Here is a 24,318-nt window from a genome sequence, read left to right as displayed (position 1 = left end):
AGCGACATTAACATGTCATTGAGTGGAATGTGACCAATAGGCTCCTTACTGTAATGAAAGTGTCATTGCAAATCAGAACTTGTCCATGGTTATTATTTATAAATTGATGTCCCTATACTATAAGGAAGCTGTCATATCCAGCAGCTCTTAAAGTGAAAGAGCTGATAATGATTAGGCTATAGCATACCCTGCTCAGATAAGAGTTGAGGAACATAGGGCTAATGATTGTAAATAGCGCAACAACAATTCCGAATGGGCTTACTGACAACGTCGAAAATGCCCTCTTACCTAAAGGTAAATGACATGGTGAGGACCAGGTCTGAAATGATCAGGCAACAGAAAATATTTGATGGGTCCAAGAAATAATAACAAGTAAATTGCTTTCTATTTTTTATAAAGTTATAGGCTCTGACTTCTAAATTTATTTTCTGTAGTGATATTAAATTGTTTGGTTATCAGGGAAATAAGCACAAGCAATAGCTAACTAGAAAATCACTGCAGTGAGTTTTTGAAATATGAATCATTTTCAAACAATTGTTTTTGTTTTTTTAAGACGTAGTAGAGACATGGGATGTATACAATGTGCAATAATTAAATTTTCCTTTTTTTAATTGTCATTTGTAAATGGGATACATTAGCAAAATATAAATATAAAATATTTATATACTAATATAAAAACTGCCCTGTTATTTTGGGATAGGCTATGGCTAGTTCACCATAACCACCAGTTTTTATTTTATTTTTTTCAAGAGCTTTATAATCAGATTCATAGTGTTAATAATAAGGTAAGGGCTTTCATTTTTCAGCGTCTTTTCCTGATTATGTTCCATAATCCACGATCCTCGTATTTATTCAGGACACCGTCTTTAGCCTAGCCTACTGCACTCTAATACTGTATTTGAGACAGAATGGCGTATAACTACCAACATTGTCAGGTTTTGATCAGTCAATGGATCTTTGCAAACCAGACATTAGGATACAGACCATATGACGCGCAGACCTGTTTAATCAATTCAACCCACGTGCTAACCTATGATGTCATCACGAGGCGCCACTCCGCTGACGTAATGTTTCAGGAAGTGAATTTCAGTCTATTCGGCTCTACAGAAAAGCATGAGCGATGCTCTAGATTTATGATTTTTAAATCAAAGGGTCCTGAAGGCTACCAGACATGGAGAACTGGAGCCTTATTTCACTGTGCGTGATGCTCGGTTTAACGTCGAGGTGGGCGGTGTCTTTTCACTCATACTCAGGTTGGTTTTCAATGAACCACCCGTTTCTTTAGGATTGACACGTCAGTCAGTGACAGTTGCTCGGAACAGCTAATTCATCTGGAAATGAGCAAGATCAGCTCATCTGAAATGACAATCAAGTGTGATGAACTTTGTTCGTTAAATAATAAATGTTATATAATGATTATTGTACCTCAAACACGTTTCAATTAATGCACTATAATATTCTGCGTTTAACTTGATGGAATAGGGGCAGGTAAACCGCCAATGTTCGGGGACTATGAAGCTCAGAGACACTGGCAAGAAGTAACTTACAATCTGCCTGTTCATGAATGGTTAGTCTTTTTTTTCTTCCATGACCAAGTACACCAATATTGGTCAAGCCCCCTCTTTTTTTTTTAATGTCACAGTATTTAATTTTAAATACCAATGCCTTATATAAATGTAACCTAACAGTTTTTTCCCCCCCTAAACAAGGTACTTCAATACTACAAATAATGATTTGAACTACTGGGGACTGGATTACCCTCCTCTGACAGCTTATCACAGTCTGATGTGCGCATATGTGTAAGTGTTGTTTTTACATAGTCCACCGTCCATAAAAAAATATCTTTTTATTTTATTTTTTACTTATCAGTTAATTTAAACATGGCTTGATGATGGTGATTTTTTTTTCTTTTTGTATTTTTGATAGCGCAAAGCTATTCAATCCTGAATGGGTGGAGTTGCATGCATCTAGAGGCTTTGAAAGTCACACTCATAAGTTGTTCATGAGAGCCACAGGTAGGCATTGACATCAGAAAATAATTAATTTTTAAATATGTTAAATTGCAATGTATTAGAGCACAATATTTGTATATATTATTTAAAATGTTACAATATTTTTTCTGATGAAGCTGAATAAAAGTACACACACACACACACACACACACACACACACACACACACACACACACACACACACACACACACACACACACACACACACACACACACATATATATATATACACACGCACACACACAGATGTTGGTCTATGGGGTTTACAGGGACCCTCCATAGACGTAATGGTTTTTATACCGTACAAACTGTATTTTCTATCCCCCTACACTGCCCCTGCCCCTAAACCTACCCATCACAGAAAACATTCTGCATTTTTACTTTCTCCAAAAAAATATAATTAAGTATATTTTTAAAGCTATTTGAAATATGAAAATTGAAATAAAACCACATTTATAGTGTAAAACCAGTGTAACACCCATGTAGTTATACAAATGTGTGTCCTCATAAACCACACACAGACACACACAGACACACACACACACACACACACACGTTTCAAGTTCAGTTTTTTTGTAATCATAGGAGATGCGCTTACTCTTAAAAAATACATTTAAACAGATTCCTTGTAGCCTTGAATAGTTTCATGTAAAAAGATCTTTATTTGTGTTCTGAAAATGAACGAAAGTCTTAGAGGTTTGAAACGAGCGTAAGTAGTTAATGATATAATACAATTTTTGAGTGAACTTCCCATTTAGAGTCTACATTCACAAACCACTTTTAATTTTAACAGAAAAGCGGGAATACTGTATGCAGGATTTGACATGCAGAAAACTTGCAGAGAGCGCTCCCTTTATAATCCGTAAAAAACTGTCACTCATCTTAATTCATCGCAGTCTCGCAATTTTCTGTTATGATCAATGAAGTTGACTGCACAAGGAATTGTTTTTGTTTTTTTATGAGAGGATTTGTGAGCGTGCACAATTCAAAACGCACACCTTTTTGTTTAGTGCTAATTTAAACACCTTTGATTGACCATTGCATTCACACAATCAACAGAAATGTTTGTGATGGGCTACATTGCACAATGCTGCAAAAACACATTGTAAATAGAAACCTTTGATGTTCCTCAGAGCGCAAACCCAGATACGCACTGGACCGTTTACCAAATATGTTTCTCCAATATGCTAATACAGAGAAAACTGATCCTAGACCAGCGGTTATGGGCAGGTTTTCCCTCTAAAAGCAATCAAACCCAGCAGCAGGCAGTGGTTTATATAAGTAAACATTCTGTAGTCAGTTCATATTCAGTTCAAATTAGATATTTCATAGACAACTTTAAGTGCTATTACTAGAAAGTGGAAACATTTAGGAGCAGCAGCAACTCATGAAGCTGATGACCACTTAAAGTCACAGAGCAGGGCTGAGGTGCATAATACGTAAAAGTCACCAACGCTCTGCTGAAGAGTTCCAACCTTCACTGGCATTAATATCTGCAAAATACAATGTGTGGCGGGAACTTCATGGAATGGGTTTCCATGGCTGCATGCAAGCCTCACCTCACCTAGTACAATGCCAAGCATTTGATGGAGTGGTGTAAAGCACGGTGCCTCTGGACTCTAGAGTAGTGGAACTTGTTCTGTGGAGTGACAAGTCAAGCTTCTATGTTTTACTGTCTATTTCCAGCTTTGTGGGCAAGGTTTGGGGAAGGCCCTTTTCTATTCCAGCATTAATGAGCCCCAGTGCACAAAGCAATGTCCATTAAGACATGATTGGCTGGATTTGGTGTTGAAGAACTTGGCTCGCCTACACAGAGCCCTGAAAACACCCCAGAAGAGTGGAAGTTGTTATAGCTGCAAAGAGTGAATCAATTCCATAGTAATGTCCTTGTAATTTATAATGCAATGTCATTACAGTGTTGGTGTAGTGGTCAGCTGTCCCAATACCTTTGTCCATGTATATCATTTTTTTAGAGGCTTTAGTTATTGTCGCTTGTAACCTGCATTGCTTTAAATAATCTTGGATGTTATAAAGCATGTTAATATTTGCAGGTCATTGATCATGGCTTATAGGACTGCATTGTAGCCATATATGACTCTTTGCAGTCTTCAGAATCAATAAATTGTGTAGGATAAAGCAATTCCTCTAGACACAGGACAGGAGTAATATTTATACTTCTTTGTATATTAATCTTCGTCATCTCCAATAGTTCTTTTTGCAGATATTTTGATCTACATTCCAGCAGTTTTGCTTTATTGCTTCTATTTCTGCGATGGGTCCTCTAAACAAAAGGTAACTAAATAAATTCTCTTGAATTTGTATATTTGTGATTTTTAAAAAAATGTAATCATTGAGATTACATTATTGCATTGATTTGGTCAACCTGTATCTTTTTGTTCTCATAGATTGCCACGGCTCTTTGCATCCTTCTGTATCCAGGACTTGTATTGATTGACTATGGCCATTTTCAATATCCTTTACCATGTTCCCTAATTCTGCAATAGTATAGACTATTTATCTGATTTAATTTAATCTATTTACAAACATGTGAAGAACTTAAACAAATACATAGTTTATGTGCATAGTCTTTAACTGCATATTCAGATATAACAGTGTGAGCCTGGGTCTGGCTCTATGGGGGATTCTGGGACTTGGTTTGGGCTGGGACCTGTTTGGTTCTTTGGCCTTCACCTTGGCTCTCAATTACAAGCAAATGGAATTGTACCACTCGCTGCCTTTCTTCTGCTTCCTCCTGGGGAGGTGCATCAAACAGGGCTTGACTGGGCGAGGGTGAGTCTCTTGGGTTGTTCCATAAATGCTGCAGTTTGGAAGCTAAATGCAATCTCAATTATATGTTAAAATTGAGTATTTGTTATTTAAAGAAACTGTATGTAAGAAATGTATTTCAATTAATCAAAAAATGGCCCTGATATGTCGCTAGAAATCATGTTAATTTCAAATATTTATATCACTGACAAGAGTAGTCATTTAAAAGTTGTTGTTGTAGCCCTCAACTGATGTTGATGTTGACATGTTGTGTTTTGGCCTGAAGCTCCGCCCTCCACCTATCTACCAATCACAAAGTCAGTAGTGTTTGGGCATCTGGGTTGCCAGCTCTGCTCTAGTTACTAAAGCTGCAGCTACAAACGTCCTGCTGGATCCTGCAGCCTATCTGGCAACCTTGAGTCAGGGGGGAGGGGGAGAGGGGATACACCGCTCTACAGTCATTTGAAAGTGATTGCAGTACCAGTTTTGGACACAATCTTACATACACTTCCTTTAAGCAGACTTCAAAAACGGATGCAAAGCCTCAGTGTAGTAAAAGTAGGCCTGTTAAATGTATTTGTCACAGTCAATGCATTTATCTATGCCTATATTCAATAGACACACACAACAAAGAAAGGTGTGTGTGTGTGTGTGTGTGTGTGTATGTATGTATATATATATATATATATATATATATATATATATATATATAATTAAATCAAAATAGGACTTTTAAATTAAAAGTAAAGTCATTGGTATTTTTTTTATTTTATATCTTAACCCAAATCACAGCAAATATGAATTATTACTTACAGGTGAAAAGTTCTGTTAATGTAAAATTGCTCTCCATTAATTAATTAATTAATCTGTTGACATTCCTATAATTACAAGTTTAGCTGTACAATCCAGCTGGAAATGTCATAGCCCGACTGCCTGATTTATGCTAGCTAACGACAAATGCTTAATGTACGTCATCTGGCACTTCACCACTACAGGTGTAATTTTAAAATATTTTTTTTATTATTCAATTTACCTTTTTAAGTATGCAGGTTACGTGCATTTTTACATCAGTCCTGCAGCCAGTCTCAGTGCAAGTGCTCTGCTCTTTGCTGTCTTGCATTTGTTGATTTAGTAACAATGTACCAAGGGCATTTGGAGGCAAATGCATTGGTGGATTAGTTTGCCTGGGAAGAGACATGTCCAGATGACTCTCTGGCCATGCCTGACCCTCCCTGCTATGTCTTTGCGTGCAACTGTATATCTACAGCTGAGAGGTGTTAGCAGTTACAGTATACAGCAAACTGAAAACGATGAGAGAATGTTGTCTCTGCTCAAGTAGCCGAGAAACTTGATTAATGACACATTCTTTTTGGAAACGTTTATTTCTAATATGCAATTAAGCGCAAGTATTTCATTTTAACACATATTATAAATCAATAGTATTCTTTGACAAATATGTATAAACTCATGCACAGTCTAATTGTATCATTGACCTAGAAAAAGTCCCACAGTGGTTGTTTTAGCAAATCATAAAAAATAAAACTGTTGGAGCCTTGGCATTGACTTAATGTTTCTTAAAATATTTTGATATCTTATTTTATCAAATGTTTGACATGCGTTTTTGTTTCATTCTTGTCTTTGAGACAAAAACATATTATTTAATTTTTACAGTCCTTTTTGTGTGCACGCAGATTTTTTCTGCTGGCCAAGATCTCATTGACTGTATTGGTGACCTTTGCCCTTTGCTGGATGCCCTTTCTGTCTGACACCAAACAACTCCTACAAGTTCTTCATCGACTTTTTCCCGTTGACCGGGGTCTGTTTGAGGTAATTCACCTAATGTATATGCATCATCACAAAGCATCGGTGGGAAAACTCTGTCAAGTTCACATAAATAGGTTCCTTAAAATTGATTTGATTCTCTTGAACCCATGTTTGCATAATTGAAATGGCCTTGCTAGTGGTGACATACATTGAGAACTAACAGTAACAGCAGTATTTACACAATTTAGTATCAGGCTTTGCGCTGTGGTAAAATGCATGTAAATCAGGCATATTTACGGCTTAAGGAGTGGGTTTTCAACACATCATTATTGCATGATGCTTATTCTGCTGTGCCTGTGTGCTAGCCTGATATAAAATTTCCAATGGGTGGTCAGCTTGGAAATGCCCTTGAAATCCTTATCCACATGCATTACATTTTTCACTGTATGCATGCATAAATGCATAAATCCACTATTGCCTGAATCCTATGTAGATGCATACAGTAAACTGTAAACCGTTTTCAATTCTGGTTCTGTGATACTAATCCAAACAGAAGACTGCCTTTGCCTTACTGCACATCTTGCTAGTCAGATCTTTCTATATTCATAGATTACCCCAATAAGACCCATTGTGTCTAGAGCAGGATTTATCCTTTAGATCTGATTAGTAAACAAGTGTCTCTCATTGAGTTTATTGGAAAACCAGAGCTGTCTCTTGCTCGTTGTCTAAAGCCAGGTCTGATTCAAGTCAATACTGGGCACAACCTAATGCTTTTTGACTGTCTCAGTTTATGTAAATCCACTTGGCCTTCAGAATATTTACTTTTTCCCACATTAATTTGACACGTTTAGTACAATTATGTGGTTTTGTTTCATTAATACAGTGTATACTTTTTTCTTGATTTTCCCCCGAAATAATGGAAGTGAAATGTGACAACATGCCCCTTAGGTGGGGGTACATTGTAACATGTAATATGACCAAATGACAGCTTAAAATGTTACCTGATATAATCCAAAAAAATATCCAAGACTAACTAAAATATTTTGTCAATAAAATACAATGAACTTTTTTTAAAATAAAAGAATGGCATTTTTTAATCATTAAAAGTATAAAAAATTTTGAGCAACAAACACGTCGCTCATACAGCTATACAGCATTGTTAAAAACAGAATAATAGTGAATAATTTCTGAACATTGACTCTATCATTATTCACCCTTTTCTCATGGTTTTTCAAAAGAATTCATAAAAGTATAGAATATAATAGCGTAGTTCTAATAGGGGCTTATTGTAACGCAGTGTGACAGCATGCCCCAACTGCACGACTGGGATTTAAACCACGGCTCGTATCTTTGCTGGTTAGATCGGCATTAAAGAACAATCTCAACTGTTAAATAACAGATATAAGATTACAGTAATATTAGATTTGTCTTATTTTGAATTCACAAAAAAACAGAGATGAAAAATAAACTTAAGAAATGTACTTTTTCTAAATGTTGAGTGATATCTTCCAAAGATTTTTTAAAATTTTGGGGAATTTTTTCTCTAAATAATGTTGATATGCCAACTAGTAAATACACAAAACTTAGTCATCCTGGCATGTGTGGAAAGTTTTAAACCATGCATGTTACAACTAACCCCGCGTTAGGTATTGCCCTGCGCTCCCCTACTGGGCCTTGCTTTTGAAATGTGCCCCAAAACTCTGTTGTCAAAGTAGGTGTGTTGTGAGAAGTAATTGAAAATTCTACAAGGCTCAGGGCCTGGAATATATCATGCATTTGCCTGACATGAGGCTAACATAATACACAAGGTGTGAGTAATTCTAACCTTGAGCCTTGAGCGTTTGTGACGGTGGAAGAGCTAAGCGAGTCATGTCTGCTGCTATCATGTACTTTATACATCAGAGGACTGTGAAGCTAGGTTATGTTGATAGTCCATAGCTAAATCGGTGCTGTTTGTCTGTTAGAAATTAAAATTCTGTTATTATTTACTTGACCTTATGTTATCTCAAACCTGCACCACTTTCATTATTCTGTGAAACACACAATAATATATTTTAAAAATCTTATTTTGGACCCCATTGACTTTCATTGTATTGGCAAAATATTTTTCAAATAAAGAATAAATTATGTTATTTACTCATCCTCGGGGCATTCCAAACCTGTTTCACCTTTTTTCCTTCTGTGAAACACAAAATAAGATATTTAGAAAATAGTCTTTTGTATTCATATGAAAGTGAATGGGGTCCAAAACACAGGACCCAATTGACTTTCATTGTATTGATAAAAAACACTGAGACATTTTTCAAAGTGTATCTCAATGGTGGGTCTCATCTTCAGCTGTAGTGTCCACACGTCTTCACACAGCTGTGAAAGACAGCAGCTGTGTTTTTGAGGACTGAGCAGTATGGAGAGATTCTCAGAACCAGGGCTACAACTTTCATAACATTTACTAATTCTGTTATTGCACAACTGCTAAAGGCCACCAGTCTTTGAGGAATCACATGTCGGTACCCCAGCAGAAAGGTCAATGGGCACTCGTAACGTATCGGTTTCCTAAAGGGTACAATTTGGTCTTCTGTATGTGGCAAAACCGCAGTCTTTGCAGCCTGGACGATGTTATTAATGTCCTTGGTATGCATCAACCGTGTGTCTATAAGTTTACAAATAAGTGCATTGCTTTTTTTGACATCACGGTTACTTGACGGCAAAATTAATGGGAGTGTAATACTTCACCCTTGCCCTTCGTAGCAATGCCCCCCAAGAATGCCCACAGGAATTTTTATTGCGCTTTCAGTTGGGAAATGATTACGCTGAGTAATGCCACTTATGTGCTCTCTTTTCAAAAGCTACATACCATTTAAAGACACTTACCTTATATGTCATTGCTAATTTTGTAAGCATGATCATAAATTTGTAGTTATTTCAGAAAAGTCTATTTTCTTGAACTGCAACAATATATAACACAATTCTAGACTTTAACCACTGATTTTATTACCCGAGAAATTTCATTCACTGTGTTTATGAAATCTCGGGACTGTCAAAGAAACAGCTTGTAGCCGTAATAGTGTTGTTATTGTTTAATATAACTAAAAATAAAACCATTACAAATTATTTCCAGTAATTAAATATATTATATTAAATAACTTAAACGATAATTTGAAATTTTTCTATTGCAACAAAAAATTATTTTTTTTAAACAAGAAAATTATAAAAACACATAACAAAAATGGTTAAAACGTAAACAATTTTTTGCATTTTTAGGTATTTTATTACACACACACACACACACACACACACACACACACACACACACACACACACACACACACACACACACACACACACACACACACACACAGGTCCTTCTAAAAAAATTGCATATTGTGATAAAAGTTCATTATTTTTCATAATGTAATGATTAAAATTAAACTTTCATATATTTAGATTCATTGCACACCAACTGAAATATTTCAGGTCTTTTATTGTTTTAATACGGATGATTTTGGCATACAGCTCATGAAAACCCAAAATTCTTATCTCAAAAAATTAGCATATCATGAAAAGTTTCTCTAAACGAGCTATTAACCTAATCATCTGAATCAACTAATTAACTCTAAACACCTGCAAAAGATTCCTGTGGCTTTTAAAAACTCCCAGCCTGGTTCATTACTCAAAACCGCAATCATGGGTAAGACTGCTGACCCGACTGCTGTCCAGAAGGCCATCATTGACACCCTCAAGCGAGAGGGTAAGACACAGAAAGACATTTCTGAACGAATAGGCTGTTCCCAGAGTGCTGTATCAAGGCACCTCAGTGGGAAGTCTGTGGGAAGGAAAAAGTGTGGCAATAAATGCATGCTAATTTTTTGAGCTATGAATTTTGGGTTTTCATGAGCTGTATGCCAAAATCATCAGTATTAAAACAATAAAAGACCTGAAATATTTCAGTTGGTGTGCAATGAATCTAAAATATATGAAAGTTTAATTTTTATCATTACATTATGGAAAATAATGAACTTTTATCACAATATGCTAATGTTTTTAGAAGGACCTGTATATATATATTTTTTTCTTTTTTTTCTTTCTTTTTTTGTTATTATTATTTTTTTAAACTGATTCAGTTAAATAATATTAAAGTATATAAATAATACTAAAATAACACTGAGGCCTATTATAGCTTGGGATATTTTTTAAAAGGTTTGAGTGCCTGTATCCTATTGCTGCAATATATTCATGATATTTTATGTTAGCAACAGCAAGTTGCTTACAGTAAGTTAATAAAATATTAACTTTTTTTAAATATAGATTTTAGGTGGCATATTTAAATGTCAAAATCAGTGCATGCTGTTTCAGTTTTGATTTTTTTTTTTCAGTTTTGCAAAAATGTCAGTTTTGTTGTGTGATTAATATGTCCTACATTTTGACCCAATATTTTACCCCAATATTAGTTATTAAAGCATAAAGTGTTAAATGTTAAGTTTTGTTCAGTCTGGCCTTTAACTTAAATTGAGCTGGCACCCCTGAATTTACAACTGTTTGTAAAGAACTTGAAAACTGACCTAGCAGTCACTGTATCATTCGTTCTCATTGTGTCATTCTGTCCGGAGCGCATTAGTTTAGTGACTTTGACAGCATGTGTTTGTTGACAGGATAAAGTGGCTAACACATGGTGCAGCTTGAATGTGCTGATAAAGATCAAGACCCTGCTGTCCAGAGAGACTCAGCTGTTCCTCAGGTAATCCTTCACCATCTATTTACCCACAACCCTTTCTCCTTTTCCTTTGTCTCTTTATGCAACCTCCTAAAAATCTCTCTCGGTATATTCCCTCTTACCAAGTTTGCGAAACGTCTCATTATAATAGAGGCCACAGAAGGATTATGAGTTGTTAATGATATCAGAGAGATTTTGTGACATTGATATGTGGACTCTAATCTGCAGGTGCAAGGGCTTGGTTAAGATTATGTCTTTGATTATTTGCTTCATAATCTTTAATGATGATTTGTTTGTCTCTTTTTTTTCCATCAATTTGCAGGGTTGGTAATGCATTTTTCTCAAGGGTCTTGTTATTGCTCCTGTCATCATTTATTCACCCTCAAGTAGTTCCAAACCTGTATGAGTTTCTTTCTTCTGCTGAACAGTTGATGGACCCCAGTCAATGGTGGTTACCCATATTCCTCAAAATATCTTCTTTTGCAGGCTCAGCTATGGATTTTTTTTTCTACTTGCCCTGTCAAAATTTGTATCTGGCCCATCGCAAAAACAATAATAAAATAAAATATGCCTATTTATTGTTTTAGTAGTTTTTGATCCATGTAATCTTGATCCATGTAACAAAAAACCTAACTAATATACATTTTAAATTGTTACAGGCAGTCAGTAATAAAATAAGAACAAATAATCAAATTATGAGCAGTAGCACAAAAAATACAATAAAACAAACAAAAAAAATGAAATATACATTTCTTTTCAGGTTTTTCATGTAGGTCTAATCTAGATTTTCAGGTACAGAAATAGTAATAAAATGTAAAAAGTTACTGCATCATTTTAACTGTATAAATATAGATTAACCTTTATTGCAGTTATTCCGTCAAGAGCAGTGAGTTATTTTTTTCTTTTTTTCTTTCCTCTTTTGTTTGATTAACATATAAAAACAGACAGCAGCAGGAATATTAGGCTGCTGCCACTTTAAGAGCTACACGGATCCAATATGCTGTTACACATGCATCTTACCTCACATGTTAACCTTTGATGTTTATATTTAGCGTTTAACCGACTATGTTTACGATGACACTCGACAAGATGGGGATTTTGACATAATTTTGTGTGAATATGCCAGTTCATATGGAGATGTGAATGTGCACAGGTGCTTGAGTACCAAACTGAGGGATGCGGTTACAATCGCATCTACATGCGCTTGAATATTTAAATTAGCAAGGCTTAAAAATTAGCAAATTATCAACTTTCGTGAAGATGCAGCACTGGCCCGATCGGGCAGGTGACAGTTCTGTCAACTGGCCTGGGTTTCTTTCACACTGGTCCCGGGCCATCAGGCAGTCCTTATTGTTAAGCCCTGTTTTGAGTTCAGCACCCTGAAAAATGTTGGGTTAAAAACAACCCAAGTTGGGTTGAAAATGGACAAACCCATAAATTGTGTTGTTTGAATTTTGAAACCCAATTTCTGGGTTTGTTCATTTTTAACCCAACTTGGGTTGTTTTTAACCCAGCATGTTTTAGAGTGAGGAGAAGAAAGAAATGCATACAGGTTTAGAACAACTTGAGGGTGAGTAAATGACTGAATTTTCATTTTTGGATGAATTATCCTTTTTAAACAAACAAGACCCATGAGAAAATTAATTTTAAGATTCTGCAAATATAGACTGAACAAAGACAAACAAATTATTCATGATTCTGAAGCCATCAAGCCAATTATCCCTTTAAGGGATTTGTTAAAGACGCACTCATTAAAATGTTTTACACAAAGAAATTAATAAGATTTTTTTTAAAGTATGTTTCAAATCATGTACATTCATGCCAGAGGAAGACTTCAGTTGTATAAGTAGCCTAATTAAACTGGTTTTATTTTACACTGAGCTGGTCTCCTCATGGGGGCAGCCATTTTGAAATGACAGAACCAGCCAAATACTGCAGGCTTATCTTGGCTGCCCTGCTATTATTAGACTTTAAATTGCACAAAAAAATAAATAAAAATAAATAAATTACTGACTGTGATTAATGCTTTTCTAGCACGTGCAAATGTTTGCAGAATGCTACATCCACACCACTAGGTGTCAGTATATGTCTAAGACGATTGCTACATCAGTCAGCTCCACATTTAACATATGGTGCATCCCAATTTGCCTACGTATACTATGTCCTAAAAGTATGTACTCTTTTTGTGAAGAAAAACAACATACTTTTGAGTGTGTAGCAGAAAATTAAGCAAGCTTTGGGACACACTACTTATTTAGTTATCTTTATTGGACAGCTCTGTCGCTTAGTTACGTGCGTCCTGTCACCGTTTAAACTGCCCTGTCAATCATCTTGTCACAGTTAAAACCCTCCACATTTAATTTAATTTAATTTCCTACTGCATCAGAGAGAATAGCCCCAGTCATGGGTATTTCTTGCGGAGACTCCCCTCATATGTTTTAAATTTGAATACAATGTGTTTAAAAGTTAATGGTCAAACTTATCATTAAAAAAGTTCTCAATGCTGTTGCAGATTTTAAAAAATGTGGATAACATTGAATAACTATATTTAACTGATAATTATTCACTCAAATCCATTTATCTAAACCTCTCTACTTAAAGGGTTAGTTCACCCAAAAATGAAATCATTCAACTCACCCTAATGTCGTTCTACAACCGTAAGACCTCTGTTCATCTTCAGAACACAGTTTAAGATATTTTATATTTAGTCCGAGAGCGAATGAAAGTGTAAGCACACTATACTGTCCATGTCCAGAAAGGGAATAAAAACATCATCAAAGTAGTCCATATGTGGCATCAGTTAGTTAATTAGAATCTCTTGAAGCATCGGAAATATATTTTGGTCCAAAAATAACAAAAACTACAACTTTATTCAGCATTGTCTTCTCTTCCGCGTTTGTTTTCAAACCTCAAATAAAGATTCAAATGGTCATGAATCAGCGGATTGATTCATGATTCGGATCGCGCACCAAACTGCTGAAATCATGTGACACTGGTGATCCAAATCATGAATAAATCCGCTGATTCATGACCGTTTGAATCTTTATTTGAGGCTTGAAAACAAACACGGAAGAGAAAACAATGCTGAATAAAGTCGTAGTTTTTGCTATTTTTGGACCAAAATGTATTTACGATGCTTCAAGAGAATCCAATCAACCAACTGATGTCAAATGTGATGTTGATGATGTTTTTATTCCCTTTCTGGACATGGACAGTACAGTGTGCCTACACTTAGATACGCTGTCGGACTAAATGTAAAATATCTTAAACTGTGTTCTGAAGATGAACGGAGGTCTTACTAGTGTGGAACAACATTAGGGTGAGTCATTAATGACATACATTTCATTTTTGGGTGAACTAACCCTTTAACCGTCAGCCCTGCACATCCGGCATGTTTTTAGTTTTTAACTTTTTGAATCCGCGTTTGTAGTTAATCGAATCCTTGTCCAACTTGTAGTGGGTTGTGGGCAATTCTAGCCATCAGTGTGCACAGATCTGCACTTCGAATTCTAATTGGAAATAGTAGACCATCCGGGCATCTTTGGAATACTCTTTTCAAAATAATACAATTTAGTAATACTAATAATAGAATACTAATTCTATTTTCAAATAGTATTTTGAATAGTATGCGAATAGTGATGCACTGATAGTATTACAAGCAATTGTATGTTACTTTTAAAAACATGTCATAAGGGGAAAAAATGCTGGCGTTCAGTGTGAAAATGTAAATTTTTACATTGAAAAAAAGTCAGATACATATGCGTTCTCTGTAAAGTTTATCTAACCTGTTACTTTTGTATCAGTGTGATGGACCAGATTCTTGTCCCACAAGGGTCATTCACCTCTAATAGGGTCATTTTCCTCCAAGAGATTCATGATTGAGGGGGTTAAAGTAATTCTGTGAGTGCTCGGCAGGCCGTCTCTGAATCTCATGCATTTCCTGCATGCTGGGATCTTTCTTGTTGACTGTGAGGATGTATAAAAAGATCAGGCAGCCGCGTTCTCTAGTTCCATGGGATAGATTACGGGCTTTGGCAACAGGGCCTCTTGATCGTATTTCTCCACTCTGTTTGTGTGTATAGTAAATCTGTCATTAATGCATGGATGTATTCAATGAAATAATTGTTCACATTGTTTTCTTACAGTTCTGCTCTTACTCTGTTGTTTATCCTGCCTTCATCATTCAAATTGTTGTCCAAACCCACTCTATGGCAGTTCAAGCTTGCCTTGGTAAGTGGCGTCATCATTATTTGTTTGTCTTTGACAGTTCAACAACTTGTATTTTTGACCACTGACTCTCCCGGTCTACTTATACTATAGGTGAACTCCTCCCTGGCTTTTTTCCTCTTCTCCTTCCAAGTCCATGAGAAGTCCATCCTTCTAGCAGCCTTGTAAGCAGCGTAATATAATTCATACTACTTGATCTAATTGCTGTGAACAGTACTTTTGCTTAAACCACTGTCGTTAATAGACACAAATGTTATAACACAAAGCGAACACAAAAACCATCTTAAACTAATAGTATGATTAAAAGTGAAGTGTGCCGCTTTAACACAACTGTTTTTTGTGTGTTTTTGGGCTCATCATGTGGAATGAGTTACTGTAGGGGCTAGACTTCTATTTTTGTCAGAAGCGCAGAAGAAGGGGTGGTAGAATAGACTGGGTAAACCCAGCCCGTTTTGCCGGCAATTTGAATTCGCCCTGTGGCTTGGGCTGGAAACCTGTACATTGTTTTTTATCCTGCTTCTGTTAGAAATTTGCAGGGACCAAACACAAACCGGCTTATCCATATGGCACGCTATGGGCGGGTTGAACACAATGACTGATAGAGAAGCGATGGATCGTTGGTCTGATTGGTTGAATGACTATCCAATTACGTACAGAGTCATTTGAATTTTGCCCACGCCTCTTGCAGTAGAAAATACAAAGAAGATTCCCCAGACCAAGCTCAATCTTAAAAGATTGAGCTTGGTCTGGTGATAGCCAGACAAGTGGTAGAAGGGATACGGAAATGTTTGAAAACAATGATTATTGCAATTATATTTTGGATGGATACTAGAAACTACTTGAGATACACTTTTTAACTTTGGTGGGTCTCTAAAGAAAAGCAGCCAACAACAGTTTTCACAGGTACAGTAACTTGATGTATTTAAAGGGTTATTTCACCCAAAAATGAAATTTCTGTCATTAATTACTCGCGCCCTCATGTTATTCCAAACCCGTAAGACCTTCAGAACATAAATTAAGATATTTTTGATAAAATCCGAAAGGTTTCTGAAACACCCATTGGCAGCAAAATCATTCAGCCGCGCTTCCACCGCGGGAACTTTCCCCGGGAACTTGGGACTTTGATGTGGTACTTGGTGTGTTTCGACCACAGGAACCGGGGTCAAAATAAAGTTCCGGGTAAAGATTTCCCCCTCAAAACTGCCCTGCTAGCGAGGTAGTACTTTTTCAAAGTTTGGGAAATTTCGGGGCTGGGACTTAGGCGCTGAACATGCTGATTGGTTGAGCTCACCCAGCATTGTATTTCAACCTAAAAGTCCAGTGTGTGCAGTAAGGCCGGCTACACACTGGCTGCATGGCGTTTTTACACCAGAAATGTGTCATGGCGCTGCTGATATATGTATGTTAAACATAAATATATAGCCTACTGATACAGCTAAGACATTGTCTGGGGGGCGGCAGTGGCTCAGTGGTTCATGTAGGTTGTCTACAAACCAGAAGGTTGGTGGTTCAATCCCCGGTTCCACCTGACCAACTGTCGAAGTGTCCATGAGCAAGACACCTAACCCCAGCTGCTCCCGACGAGCTGGATGGCGCCTTACATGGCTGACATCGCCGTCGGTGTGTGAATGAGGGAGTGAATGGGTGAATGTGAGGCAAAAATGTAAAGCGCTTTGGATAAAAGCGCTATATAAATGCAGTCCATTTACCATTTACCATTGTCGGGTGACGTGCAATATTTCAAAATCGCTAATTAGCATTTTTTTTTAAAATTACAATTAGGCCTATATCTGCATTTATGTCAACCTAGAGACTTTCAAACATCAAAATGCCATTTATTTATATGTATTTGCGTCAAAATGACATATAAACATATTTTCCTATTCTATATTTTGCCTGGAAACGCTTTCAACACGCTTGCGTGTTGCGTGAAAAAATAGCCATCATTTCTATTTCTAGCATGCTTGCGTTTTCGGCGCGGCTCGAGCAGGCAGTGTGCAAACTCTAACCTGTTAATATGGGAGCCCAAATAAAAACGGACACGCCACACAGCCAGTGTGCAGCCGGCCTAAGAGCCGTTTGGTATTCAGATCAACAATGGAGTTTAAAAAAATACGACCGATGGACCGCCAATGGGTTTTTTTTTTTAGTTTATTTGCGGAGGATGAAATCCAGTGGGAACTGTAAAGTCGACGTGTGCAGTCCTACGTCACCAGACTAAGCTTCACGGTACTTTAGACCATGGTGGAAACGTAGACAGTAGCAGGTCTGGGGGGGAAAAAGTTCCTGGTACAAATTGTGGAAACGGGGCTATTGCAACTTTCAAGAGCCAGAAAGCTAATAAAGACTTCATTAAAATAGTCCATGTGACTACATTGATTCATAACATTTGCCTTTAGTGAAATTAGTGATTTTTTTTGTATAGTGCAGTAGTTTGTGTCATAAATCTAAAATATTATGATTTATAATGTGCATGCACAAAAAGAGCCAGCTGCAAGCAACACATTTTAATTGTTGCGTTATATCTTGCATGTGTTAGTCAATCAGTAAGGCATGTTTCTGGATTAAGGGTCTCTATTGGGTGTTAGAAGTTTGCTGACAGAGGAAGTGTAGTGGCTGGATCAGTGGGGAGAGATGATACTGATACCTAGTCCTTGCCCTCTCAACTACATAATTATAGCATTGGTATCATATAAACATATCTGCAATGTAATGTAGTAAATATAGTCTTAAAAGTCTATGTGTTTTACAGGCCTGTTTGCCTTGTCATCAACGAAATACCTCTGATTGCCGTTTGGTTTCTGCTAACATCGACTTTCAGGTAAGATACCAAGCAATATGTGTTACTAGATTGAAATCACTGTACTATAAATAAATGAATCCTCATGGTTAAGATAGAAACAACATCAGCAAATGACTGTATAATGAGAGGAAGAGTAGGAGCTGATAGGGGAGTCCCAGCTGTCCACATTAATAGTTGTATGCATGGTTTAGTGTAAGGATATCACTGGATTACATGGCATAGCCCACATACCATTAAACTAAGACCCCTTTGTGTAAACACAACCCACCATTCTCTGGAATCACACTGCTTGCTTCCACAAAACTGTTTTAATGCAGCATATTTCTGTTTTTTAGCTGAAGACATGCTCTTTGTTATGGAATATAATTAGATTATATTCTATGATAGAGTAATTGTTGCACTATTAGGGGAAATATCCACAAGAGCATACAGAGACAACACATTGCCACAGTTTCTATACCCCAAACACACACCATTAATTTGCACACTTTCTACTCATTATGGCGAAATGTTGCGGCATCAAAATTCACAGCTTGTATTGTTTTTCTGCGTCATGACCTGTTCTGCTAACACAAAGATTGTTTTATTTTGTCAACACTCTCTCAATGGCAGTATTATTCATGATAAGATTGGTGCACAAGTTATTGTTTTTCAGCCAAATGCCTATGGTAACAGCTAAGATAGCTATAAGCTTTGTGTGTGTCCCTATGTTGCTCTTGTCAATGTTATTGTAGATTTTTTTAGTGATAAAGAATACCTGCCAGAAAATGTGCATAATTTGATAAATAAGCCATTTTAAATAAAACACAGTGTTAATGAAAGTGAAGAAAAATCTGTTTTTCACATATTTATATACACTATATTGCAAAAAGTTTTGAGACGCCTGCCTTTACACTAATGACATCCTATTCGTAATCTGTTTAATATTGAGTTAGCCCATCCTTTGCAGCTATAACAGCTTTAACTCTTCTGGGAAGGCTTTCCACAAGGTTTAGGAGTGTGTTTATGGGAATTTTTGACCATTCTTCTAGAAATGGATTTTTGAGGTCAGGCACTGATGCTGGACGAGAAGGCCTTTCTCGCAGTCCACGCTCTAATTCATCTCAAATATGTTCTATCGGGTTGAGGTCAGGACTCTTTTCAGGCCAGGGAAGTTCCTCCACACCAAATTCAGTGATTCATGTCTTTATGGACCTTGCTTTGTGCAGCCATGTTGGAACAGAAAGGGGCCATTTCCAAACTGTTCCCACAAAGTCGGAAGCATGAAATTGTCCGAAATGTCTTGGTATGCTGAAGCATTAAGAGTTCCTTTCACTGGAACTACGGGTGGCCAGTGGCCAACCCCTGAAAAACAACCCCACACCATATCCCCCTTCCACCAAACTTTACACTCGGCACAATGCAGTCAGGCAAGTACCGTTCTCCTGGTAACCGGCAAACACAAACTCGTCCGTTGGATTGCCAGACAGGGAAGCGTGATTCGTCACTCCAGAGAACACGTCTCCACTGCTCTAGAGTCCAGTGGCGGTGTGCTTTACACCATTGGAACTGATGCTTTTCATTGCAGTTGATGATGTAATGGCCATGGAAACCCATTCCATGAAGCTCTCTATGGACTGTTCATTAGATAATCTGAAGGCCACACGAAGCTTGGAGGTCTGTAGCTATTAAAAGTTAGCGACTTCTGCACACTCTGTGCCTCAGTATGCAGCAATACTTTTGGCAATAGAGTGTATAATTAAACATTTGAGTTCTACTTTGTCAAGTGGGCGAGGGAATTTTATGTGGCTTGAGCCTGGATTTTGACAGAGGGAGTGAGTCTACTCCAATGTACTCTTTAGGCAGCTTTATATCCCACAGTTCAACATGATTGTGATGTCACAGCATAATAGTGTATAATATATTATGTTGAGATTTAATCACATAATACTTGTAGCTACCTTATGCTCAAAGTTTATACTATTCATTTTTTATTATTTTAATTTGTATTATTAATTTAACTGGAAAGTTAACGAGTGAAGAGTTTAAAAATTTGGTGTGGAACACAGTCCAGCGTTGTCCAATTCTTTTCCTGAAAGGGCACTGTCCTATATAGTCCTATATCTCCAAACCTAATTAAACACACCTGAATCGGCTAATCAAGGTCATCAGAAATTTCTAGGCAATTGTGTTGGAGCTAAAATCTGCAGGACATTGGCCCTCCAGGTGCAGGATTGCAACCCTGCATGATTCTACATCCACACCACTAGGTGTCAGCATATGTTCGTATCAGTATAAAGACGATTGCTACATCAGATGATTGAGTTCAGCCATAGACTGTAAAAAAAAAAAAATGGACCCATAGGATTCTGAAGAGCAGTTTTGAAGTGACCGCTTGAAGCTGGGCCGCATCATCGCGCGTCATGCCCGGATAACAGAAAATGGTCAAAGAGGCGGGACGTGGGTGGAGCTGAGGTGACACGATAACTAACAGACAGTGGATAAATTAATTATGCACCCCCTTAATTATGCAGAATTTAAGGCTTTATATAATGTAAACGAATGAGTAATAAATAAAAAAATCACCCCACACACTTTAATGCAATACACTATACACCACACACTATACAGCAAAATTAGCTGTATAGACCAAAACCACAATTTGTACTAGGCTGTAAACATGTTTTTTTTTTCTGCTGTAAAGTTGGGTATTTTAACATGGGTCGATGAGATTCTGCTCCCTTCTGGGGCCTGTCACTAGTGGCCAGTTGATGGATTGCAATTTAAAGGGGTGGTAAAACACATTCTTTTGAAGGCTTAATTGTGTACTGGTACACTGTAACGTGTTCATGCTTTGTTTTTAAATAATAATTTTTCATATATTTTACCTTTATTCTACACTGCTCTGCCCCTCCTTGTAAAAACGATCTGATGGTTTCCTGGTTCTATGAAGCCGTTCCCTCAAAAAGATGCAATGGGCTCAGATTGGTTAGCTGGTCCAGCTGTGTTCTAATTCGCTAACCGCCTAGTGCACGTGTTTGTTTGATTGGTAAGTTATCACAGGCTGTAGGCGCAGCGCGGCGCCGCCATTATGTTTTCAAAACTGACAGGGAGTCGGAGCCAGCTGGATTTACAACACAAGATCATCCACCTCACCTGATATATGTAATGTGACATTAGGTGAGGGAAAAGGGTAGAACATAGTTGTGTTAGTTGATCGGTAAAGTTTTCACGGGCTGTGGTGACAAAACTGACGGAGCCTGCTGGATTTACAACACAAGATTATCCACTTCTCCTGATATAGGGTTAATTCAAGGTGAATGGGACACTTTTTGGCATTATGATGACCAATCACCCTGAATTCACCTTATGTGACATTACGTGTTTGATGGAGATGGAGCATGCTGGATTTACAACTTAAGATCATCCACTTCTTCTGTTATATGTGACTTTTTTTTGATTGTGTAATGTAATTTGAAGTGTATGAAACCTAAAATAAACAGTAAAAGACACTGAACTCAGTCAGTCTCTCACTCAATCAGTCTCTGGCTCAGCGCCAAATCAACAGCATTTTACACATCAACAAAAAATATATCATACTTACAGGTTATGGCCCGTAAACAGCTTCTGTTTTTAAAGTTGGAACTGCTCCATCTTTCAGGATAAGCTGTTGTGCGAATCCTACATTGAACTCGCGACAATTGTGAGCTTTCCTCCATAAAAATCTCTGCACAGAGAGCGAGATTTGGGTAATAATTATTCGGAGGGATAGAGTTAAAAATACATTTTAACCATTGATCCCCAACTCCCCCGTCCCTAGGAAGGCTGAACAAAGTGGACCTGCAATCCGGATGAAAATAACAGCGTTTCGTCGGCATTGCACGAATGATGGCTCCAGCCTACTTTTCCACAGCAATAAAAAATGGCCTCATCCTCCTTATTTAATATTCTCAGAGGTGGGGCTTATGTAAATATTGAAGCTGGTGATGTCACCAACCCTGGAGAAAAAGGCTGTAGTTCCCTACCGGCCGTTTGCTGTAGTCCTTAGAAACTGATTTCTTTAAAAGCTATTATCTCCCTTTGCTTTAAACTTTGAGTGTTGTAACTTTGCAGATGTTATTTATGCTCAAACAGCAACATTACACACTAGCTAAAGTTAGAAAAGTGAAATCGTGTTTTACCACCCCTTTAAGTTACTTCCGTATTGGCTTCAACAGAAACTGGAGGAGGTTGTCGCTTGAGTTCACTTCTAAAAAAAACCCTGTAAAATGCCATTTTAGTTGGAGTCAAAATGACTTGAATGAATATGACATGAATAAATATCGACCAAATGTAAAATTTTATTTTTTATTTTAGTTATATTTTTTTACACGGTGCGGGTCGCATCATGGGGGCTGCCATTTTGAAATGACAGGACCAGCAGAATACTTCACACTCATCTTGATGAAAGTGAACACCAGATGTATCATACAAATGAAGAGGGATAAATAATCAGTTATTGTACACATTCTGAGTTCTGTATGTTTTTAACATTGTTGTTTTCCCTCTAGCATGCTCCCCCTGCTGGTGAAGGACGGTTTGCTGTTGCCTTATGCAGTGACCTCATCAGCGTTCCTCTTTCTGAGTTTGTATCTGCTCTCTGCGCTAGAGAGAAGTACAGATGAAGAACTCAGGCTGGGCCTCTATCACAAACTCACTCAGCACTGTCTGCCTAAACTCAACCTCAGCCGGATCATTAAATGGAAAGTAAGTTAACGCTGACGTCACGGCCCGTTACCCCACACCACTGACGTTAATGAAATCGACGCTTATGAAGAAGTCAGTTAAGCGCACTACGCCACTTGAACGGGCCATAACTTTCACATTAGCTTGACCCCATGCTCTTCTTAGTGCTTTTGAAGACTGAACGTTTCAACAGCTCCTTGCGTGAATGTTCGAGACCAGAAGGTGTGCTATTTGTGTAGCGTGAGTCATTAACACAGGTTTGCCTAGATATATTTATTTACACAAGAGACATAAATAAGGGGGCCCTACGATGGAGGTAGAGTTTCATTGGGGGGTCGTGTTGCTCACACCAGCACTTCCACTGATCCTTCACTCCATCTGTCGTAAATAGACATGATAATGTTTATAACTCGACTCGCCGTCCTAAAACAGGGTGGAAAATATACATCAAGTTACAAGGATCTGTGTACTGCCGTTGTAGCTCTTGACTAGGACTAATGAACCTTTGTCATTATATTTCCTCACTTCACTTTGTCTTTTACAGTTCTGGATTTCACTGGCGGCCATGGCTGCGTTAAGCTTTACGAGCGTATGGTTGGAGCCTCCGGCCAAGTTGCCCGATCTTTTTCCGGTTCTGGTCTCCGTCTTCTCCTTTCTGCACTTTCTGGGCTTCACTATATATTTCAACCTAGTCCAGTTGGTGGAGCCACAGAGGAAAAAGAGTCAGAAGAAAACAAACTGAAACATGTCTTCAAAGACACTAGTTGTCAAAAAAACAACAGCTAGGATGTTGGTGAAAAGAGAAAACACATCCCTATGGTTAGAATAGAACAGGATGGGAATAGTTTGGAAAAATTCAATTTCCTCCTAATGAAGTTTGGGGATATTGCTTGGGAAGAGTGAATCAAATGAAAGGAGATACAGTTCTGCCAGACTTTCTCTCACTTGTATGATTTAGACAAATTCGGTTAGTGGGTTATTGGGATTGTGTAAATGACCAGGCCATAAAGGATCCCTTGTGCTGACATTTATTTTTTATTTACATTTTTGATACATCATTAAATGTTTTTGTACCAAAACAAAGCGTCTCCTCTCCAGGATTTTCAAATGACCCAATTTTTTTTTTTTTTTTAATAAAGCTGCAGGTTTATTGTCCTTGTTTGTAGGCCTGCACTTTCTTGCCAACACATTTGTGATTATATAGCCATATAAGACAAGTATTTTTTAATTATAATTATAAATATTTTTACAAATATTAAACAAAAAATAAATATCACTTTCACTGTAAAATATTTAGTATTTAAGAAAAATAATTTATCATTATTATACAG

General features: G+C 37.3%; 1 protein-coding gene across 1 annotated transcript; it reads left to right on the top strand.

The window, feature by feature from the left end:
- Nucleotides 1-1,053: 1,053 nt before the first annotated feature.
- Nucleotides 1,054-24,070, top strand: alg6 (ALG6 alpha-1,3-glucosyltransferase). Its single transcript, XM_067459815.1, has 14 exons — nt 1,054-1,253; nt 1,483-1,567; nt 1,710-1,799; nt 1,927-2,015; nt 4,222-4,304; nt 4,418-4,486; nt 4,621-4,802; nt 6,470-6,605; nt 11,192-11,277; nt 15,399-15,483; nt 15,574-15,644; nt 18,233-18,301; nt 22,813-23,008; nt 23,532-24,070. Exons 1-14 carry the CDS (start codon nt 1,172-1,174, stop codon nt 23,727-23,729), a joined length of 1,521 nt encoding a protein of 506 aa, XP_067315916.1. The 5' UTR covers nt 1,054-1,171; the 3' UTR covers nt 23,730-24,070.
- Nucleotides 24,071-24,318: the final 248 nt, after the last annotated feature.

The sequence above is a fragment of the Pseudorasbora parva genome, chromosome 12 (assembly GCF_024679245.1).
Source record: "Pseudorasbora parva isolate DD20220531a chromosome 12, ASM2467924v1, whole genome shotgun sequence".
Lineage (NCBI taxonomy): Eukaryota > Metazoa > Chordata > Actinopteri > Cypriniformes > Gobionidae > Pseudorasbora > Pseudorasbora parva.
The sequence above is the reverse complement of the archived record's forward strand: the minus strand, read 5'-3'. Positions and strand labels throughout refer to the sequence as shown.

Excerpts from the sequence above, each read along its gene's own strand:
- alg6 (XM_067459815.1), top strand. The coding sequence starts at position 1,172 with ATGGAGAACTGGAGCCTTATTTCACTGTGCGTGATGCTCGGTTTAACG. Across the intron at positions 4,305-4,417 it reads ATGGGTCCTCTAAACAAAAG|ATTGCCACGGCTCTTTGCAT; the intron begins GTAACTAAATAA and ends TTGTTCTCATAG. Across the intron at positions 18,302-22,812 it reads CTGCTAACATCGACTTTCAG|CATGCTCCCCCTGCTGGTGA; the intron begins GTAAGATACCAA and ends TTTTCCCTCTAG.